Source organism: Camelina sativa, chromosome 12 (genome assembly GCF_000633955.1).
Source record: "Camelina sativa cultivar DH55 chromosome 12, Cs, whole genome shotgun sequence".
NCBI lineage: Eukaryota > Viridiplantae > Streptophyta > Magnoliopsida > Brassicales > Brassicaceae > Camelina > Camelina sativa.
In genome coordinates, this window is record NC_025696.1 from 5822029 (window position 1) to 5830835 (window position 8807).

The 8807-nt window shown below is 34.7% G+C and overlaps 2 protein-coding genes across 2 annotated transcripts; one reads left to right on the plus strand and one right to left on the minus strand.

Annotated features, from left to right (window-relative positions):
- On the plus strand, positions 2888-4583 carry LOC104730376. Its single transcript, XM_010449536.2, has 2 exons — positions 2888-3146; positions 3246-4583. The coding sequence occupies exons 1-2, from the start codon at positions 2953-2955 to the stop codon at positions 4534-4536; spliced, it is 1485 nt and encodes a 494-aa protein (XP_010447838.1). The 5' UTR covers positions 2888-2952; the 3' UTR covers positions 4537-4583.
- LOC104730375 (UPF0725 protein At4g29550-like) lies at positions 6911-7693 on the minus strand. The gene is made up of 3 exons (XM_019233487.1): positions 7547-7693; positions 7340-7423; positions 6911-7225 (listed from the first exon to the last, which is right to left on the minus strand). Exons 1-3 carry the CDS (start codon positions 7691-7693, stop codon positions 6998-7000), a joined length of 459 nt encoding a protein of 152 aa, XP_019089032.1. The 3' UTR covers positions 6911-6997.

The following is an 8807-nucleotide window of genomic DNA, read 5'->3' on the forward strand; positions in this document are numbered from 1 at the left end:
TCTTTTACAATCAAATTAAAAAAAAATAATCCTCTTTTTAATTATATTTAACTTTAGGATTAAGCTAAACCACAATTTACAAAAAATTGTAAAAGATATGATGCTCAAAATATGTCTGAATTTTGTAGAAATAAAGATGTATTTAAAACTAATACAAAAATAAAACTGTGATGACAAGATTTAAGAACATGAAAAAATGAAAGATTGTAGGATATGATTTTGCAGGATTTTTTTTTTAACATTGTAAGATGTTTTATATTTATACCAAAGATGAGTTTTCTTTTATTTATGTTTAGATCTGTGTAAAAAAAAATTTGGGTCTCCTACTGGCTTCCGGATGGTAAATTTGACAAACCTGCACCATTGATCCATCGCTGTCCTACTATTCTTCCTAAAGCTAAAGGATAGTCTGGCGCAATGCAATGCGACTAATGTTGGTAAACTTTTTTTTGAACTTTCTGTAACTTTTTGTTTTCTAAGTTTAGATGGGGGATGTTGGTGTGTTGTTTGAAATTCTAATGCATTTTCATCCTTAAAAGTTCAGAGGATTGACGCCTAGGTAAATATGGTGAGAGACTAAACACCTAAAGGCTGGAGAGTTTTGAGAGGTAGAGACGAGGAAGGAAAACAAAATTCTTGTCTTCTGTAGTTTAAACTATAGACCTACATATCCGGTTCAACCAAACCGTTTTATTAGTTAAAAGAAGTTTTAGGTGTTTTCGTTGACGGTTATTGACCAACAAACAGGCACGGCGATAGGGAGGTGTGAGGGGTGCTTTTGCACCAGGTCACATTATTTTTTAAAAAATTTATAAGATTTTAAGATCCTTAATGTTTGATATTTTGATTAAAAAAATCCCAAATTTCTAAAATCTACAAATAAGACCTCCAAATTATGTATAATTTTTTTTTGGCCCAAGGTCTAAGGACAACTTACGCTGGCCGGCCTGGCCCTGCCAACAAAGAATATACAGCTCATTTATTGCGTAACAATTTCTTACGTAAATTTAAAACGGAAACTATAAGAAATTTAAATAATCTCTCAACCGTTGTTTGGTATACCACCCCAGCCCGAAGGTGTAGCTTTTAGTTAAAAATAATCATTAAACGATACAATATTCATAATAAAATAGTACCACTAAAAATAATACTTGAATTGCATTTACTTACGTGTTCAATATGACTAAATTCGGGCTGGTATATAGCAAGACTTCCCAACAGTGGTTGTGTTTTCAAATAACTCTAACGTCATTTCTAACATCAGTAAAAGCTCTAACGTCATTTAAGACGTGTCTCGTTCTGACTGTACTGACATTGCGATTGATTACCGACAAATCTACCTCCACACCCAACATTCGTTCAAACTTGGGTTGTAGGTATACCCAGGACTGGGTATACCATGTACCATCAGCCATCGCAAACAATAAAGCTTTATATGTTGAATGTCCATAACAGTAGTGCACCTCATTAGATTCTCTGAACTTTTACCTTGCCGCGGTATCATTACAAAAGTCAATTAGAAACTGTCTTGAATATGTTTTGTAAGTGATATCTATAAGATTCCGAATGTTCTTAATTAATAATGCAAACAATAGATAGTTTTAGAAAAAAAAAAAATTGAATGGAACTTAAAAAATACTATTAATTACAATGATCTTCTTGGTTTTGTACTGGACGTTCTGGATCGTACCAATCAAAATTATGCAGTTCGTCTTTCGTCATCTGAGATCAACATAAAACTTCATTGAGTAATTAAACAAAAGTAAAAGAAAGAAAAATTAAGATAACTATGTAGAGAAATTACCTCCATTTTACTCCAAACTGTAAACGTTGCTTCTAAAACATGATAAAGAGAGTTAATCTTTATAAAAAGCTTAATGAAGTTTGTAGATGTATGAGTAACTTGAAGTTGAAGTTGAAGTTGGTTCCCTGGTGTTTAGTTTTGAGTTATTTTCTAAAACATGATAAAGAGAGTTAATCTTTATAAAAAGCTTTGCAAAACTTCAGTATCATTATATTTCAAAGCAAAAAAATAGATAAAATAGAAATAAATCATAAAGAAAAAAAAAGCTAACTACAAGCAAAACATAAGAAAAAAAGCTAAGTACAAGCAAAACATTTATATGTTCCGTAAGCTAAGGTTAACGTCCAGGCCGGACTTTGAAATCGGATTCCAGGTGTTGAACTTGAAAAAATTTGAATATATACCTTAAACTTAATAGTAAATTTGAAATCTAAATTAAATTTCTTAAGTCTTTGAAATGTACCTTATGAATTGAATACAATGACTATTTTATCTTCAATTAAAAATTAATTAAAAGTTAAAAATAAATACAATATAATTAAATTAATTCATTTGAAAAAATTATTTTTAAAAACACTGTTTTGTAAATTAGATATTCGTTATCAAAAAAGTTTAGAAAATGATGAATTAAATTATTTATATATAATACTAATCAATAACAAAAAAAAAAGTTTCAGATAAAATAAATAAAATATACCCTTAATTAATACTCCCTCTGTATCATAATACTTGATGTTTTAGAATTTTTACATGAATTAAGAAAAACATTTAATGTTTAGCAATAAATGTATTCTTCATTTATAATAACATATTTTTATAATTATTAACTAATAGTATTTCATCAAATTTTTAAATTCTCATTTAATGATTCTTGAAATTTATAATTTCTTAGTATTAATTGATAAAAGTATACAGAAAATCATCCTTTGTGATACAAGAAAAAATTCTAGAACATCAAGTATTCTGATACAGAGGGAGTAATTAATTAAATTTTAAAAAATAAACACAAAATAATTAACTTAATATATGTTAGAAAATTAACTAGAAACCATTGTTACGGTTCCCGCGCTTTCATGAGACAAATCGTTTTTAGACTTCTCGGCTACGGTTTTGTTACGGTTTTGGTTTGAGAGAGGGAACGGAAGAAGATGGAGGAGTGGATTCCGCTGTTCGACATTTTCTTGAATAGTTCCTCGCCGGAAACCGAGGCTTCGCTGTGGCTAGATCAGGCTTCTTCTTCCTCCACCTCCTCTGCCGCGGCGGCGCCCATCAACCGGAGCTCGTTTGTTTCGTTGCTGAAGAAACAATGCGATCATCAGAATTCATCTCCGGCTACGAAGAAGTAATGCCCAGATTTTTAATTTTGACTTTTGTTTTGTTTTCTCTATGTTTTGGGCTGATTTGGGTTGCTGATAAAAATTGTTTTTTTTTTCCCCGTTAGGGTTCTATTCATTGAGACATTACCCAACATGGTTCAGTCAAAGATTCTATCTTTCCTTCTTTCCGAGTATCAGAGGTTTCGCGTTAGTGATTTGGTATCGCTGGCTAGAGAAATTTTGGCTAGTAAAGTTGTTGATTTCTGGGTTCAGAGAGATGCACAGAACCTGCTCGACAAAATTCCTAAACCAAAGTTTGATTGGATATCTCATCTAGATTTGGCTTCTGCTAATGAAGATAGCTTTAGGGAGGAATTTGACTCTGTACCTGATTGGCTCACTGAGAAGGCTGCTTCTACTGGTACGATTCTTGCATGGCTTCCTGTATCATTCGATGATGTAGATGATTCAGAAATGCTGGTTGTTGATTCTTGGAATGGAGAGGAGGTGAGTCTCATCAGAGATGAGATTATGGAAGAAGATCATCGAGAAGTTGTTGGTAACATAGATCATACCATGAATGTTGTTGGGTTACAAGCTGATGATCATGAATTGGCGGCGAATCTTAGAGCTCAGGTTACTAGCTCTCAGTCTACTATTGAAGTTTTAAACTTGTGTGATGAAATTCGAAAACTTTGCTTGGAGAAGGGTGTTAGGGAATCTTTTAAAGTTTTGGAGTTGATTGAACCTTGGAATGCAGATGATGAGACTGCTGCTGTTTTGCTTTCGAATTTGCATAGTGGAATTGAGGAAGATGAGCTTGGTTGGCCAAGCCAAGTTCTATGTTCAATCGTGCTTCCCAAGTTTTTGTCTCTCGAGACATCCGCCTCTCGTGTGTTAATGTCTGCAACAATCGAGTTTTGCAAGATCTACCAAAGAACAGCTGAGTATGCATTGGTGTTCCCTTTGATACTCAGGAAAAAAGGGATAAACAACTTCATCTGTGAGATGATTTCAAGGGTTTTGAAAGAATGCTTGCACTTGGGTCATACATCTGGTTTTTGCCAGAAGTTACTTTGTGGAAGAACTGAAGAGAGGAGGTTTCTGTTCCTTCCCTGCCACCGAGATCTTATATCTGAAGATCTAACATGGAATGAATCTCTGTTTATCCTTTTCCAGAACGTCTTGCTCCAAGACGTCCCTTTAACCCAAGATTCTGTTGATTGTCTTGTTTCCAAGGTTCAGGAGTTGGCGGCAAGGTATTCCAAATCTCTAAAATTTGGAAACTTCTTGCTACATTTTATTGCCAAGTGTGCTCCGATGCTACAGGCTCATAAGTATCAGCTGGTCGAAGCTGTTAAGTGCACTAACAGTCTAGTCACAAAATCTATCTTGTCGAAACTCAACGCCCTGTAGCTCCAATATCATAGTCTGGTCTTTGGCATACACCTTTCTTCTGTGGTAATTGATATATCATGGTTTTTACGGTTTTTAACCATGGTATAAGTGTGCTTTTTGAGTCTTTTGGTTTGTTTCTAGTTTGTTTTTGAGTCTTTACAGGTTATTTAGGAATTTGGCACTGATGGAGCAATATGGAACAATTTGGATCATTTTGGAGCACTTTACCGAAGGAAATCAAGTTGGAGTCGAATCAGAGTCTGAGCATCGATCGACACCATAAGGGCATCGATCGACACTAATGTTTACCCGACGAGAGAACAACAAATTTGGAAGTTTTACAAATTTGCCCAAAGTCTTCTCTAATTGCAACATAGGCCCCTGGACGTATTTTAGGATGTATATATATTGTTTTTGGGTTTTAGAAACCCTCAAGTCTTTTTCTAGCAACTTTTATTTTCCCTGCAACCCTGAGAGATTTTGAGAGCTTTGGAGAGAGAGAGATCTGCTTTGAGAGAAGAATTTCTTGAACTCCTTTTACTCTTTTAATTTCAATTGCATATTATTCAGAATGATGATTTGTTCTTTATTTAACATGTCTGAGTAATTTGCTTGTTAGGTTTAGGGTTTTTCATAGGGTTTTTTATGATTTATTAGATCTGAGATTTTTAGGGTTCTTAATCTTTTATGATCTTCATCTTTGGTTGTTCTTCACAATAATTCTTGATTGATCACCTAGAATTGTTATCTTAGGGAAATAAATTGATATGAGAATATAATTGTTTTCCTGATTAAACCATTGATGAGCAGAATTGTTTATTACAAAGAGATTTGAATTAATAATTCTGTGAATTTATCTAAACCTGTTCTTTAGGCTGATTTATTACTTAGAATTTTACAAAGAGATTTGGATTTTCTGGTTTTAAATTTAGAATATAATTGCAGTGAGAACTGATTATTTTACCATGATGTTTAGAGTTCTAGATCTGATCTTTATTGCTTGAACCTTAATTAATTTATCTGATTTAATATTTCATAATTTCCTGAGAAATTCCCTAGGCTTAACTCTTTTGATTTTCTGAATTCACAACAGTTTTATTTAATAATTAGCATTGCTTTATTTTAATTTAATTTAACTTGTTTAGCGTAATTTACAAAACTTTACAATCTATTGTGTTTGATCTTGAGTCTCTGTGGATTCGACCCCTAAATACTGCATTGATCTCTTGTTTGAGGGAGTAGCTCTAGGGATTAATTTGAGCCTATCAGTAATATGAGCATTCATACGGAAAGAGGATGTAGGACTGTACAAGGTGTAGTTCTCAAGAGCACATTTGGCTTATCTCAGTAAAGATGAGCTCTAGAGTAACATTTTCTTTGTGTTGGAACAACATGGTGACAGGTATGCATGGATATCATCATTCTACTAATTATCTAACCAAGCTGAATCAGTGAATCTGTATGATCCATACATGCTTTGTGAGGGAAAACACAAGAATGCAAGACCTAACGAAAGGAGAATCTGATGGATTCATAGCAATAGAATTCTAGGTAATTTCTAGACTAGCTCAATATTTATCCATGGCATCTTGAGACTTTGTCGGGACCCGGTGGAACCTCAGATAAGCTTGAAACAAGAACTTTGAAGCTGGAGATAAAATAGCATCAGAAGCAAGATTTTAGAATATGGCTATTGACAGTCTATCAGTCTACAGAGGAACGATTCAAGATTCAAACTCAAGTTCAGTTCGCTTATCCTGCAACGAAAAGGCGAGAAATGATGTCATCTAACAAGCTCTGCTGTGTATAGATGTATGGAGGGGCAAGAAGAATGAAACGAATTTAAGATCACCATTTGACATGAGAATGAGATCTATGCCAGCCACGAAGAGAAACTGTAAATTTTTAACTTCACTCTTTCGGCTCATTTAAGTAGAATACATCTTCAATGTGCTGTAATGATACCAAAGATTCAAAGACCAACACAAATGACATTTCCTTTCACTATTTTTGTGTGGGTCTTTGTTCAAGGAAAAGTGAATTTAAGCAATGATGAAAAGACTTGGCCGAAGCTGTATATCAGACTTTGATGATATTGTCTGAACACTTCGCTGAACAGTCTGAACTGAGTGTGTTTGCTAATACGTTCCTCACTATTGCTTTGATTAGCAAGGCACTGTCTGAAATCTTCTCCCACAGCGGCATTATCACACTATTGTTCGAATAGAGACATCTTTTGCCAGCTTGTACCGATATCAGTTTCTCTAAAGATGAGTTGATCTAATGCTTGGCTTAAAAGCGAAATTAATGATACATAGATTCAGTCATATAAGGCTGTAGCGGTTTAATACCAAAAAAAAAAAAAAAAACAGAATAACTTGATAAGATATTGTTATGAGCAGATTACCAGATAAAAGATAAGAGGATAATCTGCAACATCTTAGACTACCATGTGTACAGATCAAATTTAGTCAATAGATCAGATCAAGTCCCCAACCGGACACTTAACTTCAAGACAAAGGTGTTCCGGATGCCCATCTGTAGTTCTTCTTACCACGGCTCGGTGTTCTTCGGTCAGACCACAGTCCCTGAAATTAATGTAGAAGACTGCATTCCCGGCCTTGAGCAATTCCTTTGGCTCCATGGCTTCATGAGTTTGTACAACGACCTTCTTGATCTCCAGAGGCGTAGCAAGCTTGAGCTTTGTCTTGGAGACAAAAGACACAAGTTAAGGCATAAAATAAATCAATTTTGTACACATATAACCAAAACGCAGAGGGAATGTGAAACAGAAAAAACAAAGAAAGAAAGGGTGGCTCACCAAGCCATTTTCCCACAGCGTATAAAATGCGTAGTCAGCATACATATTAAGCCAATCATATTCGCGAATTTCTGAGTTTTGAAGCTGTGAAAGAGACAATATCAAAAGATTTGAGTGAGAAAAAAAAAAGATAGAACAACAGCCTAGCTACCTAGAGAGAGTGAGAATAACAAATAATACTAAGAAACTAAATATGGTCTCACTCACCTCGTAAAAATGAGGATGTTGCTTATCACTAGATTGCACCAAAGCATCATCCGGAAGCCAATTCAGACCACATTGGTAAAAATCATGAACTGCTTCAGGATCCCAAGGACAACCCACGACCTCGGCTTCAAAACCCTTTGTAAACATGAAAGAGTATTTAGAAAATGCAGTCAAATCAAACAACAAAATAAACAAAGTAATATTCATAAGCATTGGGGAGGGGGGTTTGATTCTAATCCACATACAGAAAAGAAAGTGAAAAAAGAAACGAACTGTGAGTATCGGCTTTAAGCCTACAAAGTCCAGTCTCTATTTTGTAATCTTCGTTGTTGCGAGTCCAAGTTTGGAAAACAAAAGGCAAATTGCTGGATGGATCAATAGCGTCAGCAGTTATAAAGTAAGTAACATAACATTATATTTCTCTAACCGCAACAACCAAAAGTTTGAGCCCTGCACAAAATTGATCAGAGACTAACGAATATTACATCATTGAAGAAAAAGTGAATAGACCAAAACTAGTAGAAGAGAGACTGGTTAAAGCATGAATATAATCAAGCAAATAACAAAGAGAGAGAGAGATAGTAATAGAAACAGAACCATAGATAAAAAAGCAAAAGCTAAGGGAATGATGAGAAGATGTATATATATAGAATAGACGAAAAGGACGGGTTTTTTTTTTTACCGAGTGCAAATTGAAACAAAGAAGTCCGACTTACCAACGTCCGGGATGATTTCTACGACCTTATGCTTGCGCGGTGGAGGTGGTTCATTCGTTACCATGCCCTAGCCTAATTAGATCCGATCGCAGGTATTCGATTGTAGATGATATAATGAAATTGAGATCACAAAAGTAAAGAAGTTAATACAGTATAAATGGGCCAATCTGGACCTAATGGATGACCCATGATAACATCATCGTACAAATACGAATAGCCGAAATAGGGGTTATGCACACAAGCATTAACTATGGGGCATATAAAATAGTCAAATTCATGAAGCCATCAAAATTAAGAATCCAAAATTGAAAACAATTAGGAGTTTGGATACCGAAAAGTCTAAATATTATTAAATAAACCCTAAAAACTAGCACAATTCTCGAATATTTACAGACGGCTTTTCTATTTGGCGATTATTGTGGTGGGTTTCGCAACGGCCCCATCTCTGTCTTCATCGGTGGTGGTCCTCCACGGTAGGCTATGTTCATGTTCATCCACGGTTGGTAAAAATCTTGGATTATAGCACCCATAGCTGTTGATTTGGC

What these genes read in the sequence shown, in the direction of transcription:
- LOC104730376 (XM_010449536.2), top strand. Translation starts at nt 2,953, where the DNA reads ATGGAGGAGTGGATTCCGCTGTTCGACATTTTCTTGAATAGTTCCTCG. An exon ending in TCATCTCCGGCTACGAAGAA is followed by an intron (nt 3,147 to 3,245) that starts GTAATGCCCAGA and finishes TTTCCCCGTTAG; the next exon opens with GGTTCTATTCATTGAGACAT.
- LOC104730375 (XM_019233487.1), bottom strand. Translation starts at nt 7,693, where the DNA reads ATGTTTACAAAGGGTTTTGAAGCCGAGGTCGTGGGTTGTCCTTGGGAT. An exon ending in AACATCCTCATTTTTACGAG is followed by an intron (nt 7,424 to 7,546) that starts GTGAGTGAGACC and finishes TCTCTTTCACAG; the next exon opens with CTTCAAAACTCAGAAATTCG. An exon ending in CGCTGTGGGAAAATGGCTTG is followed by an intron (nt 7,226 to 7,339) that starts GTGAGCCACCCT and finishes TTTGTCTCCAAG; the next exon opens with ACAAAGCTCAAGCTTGCTAC.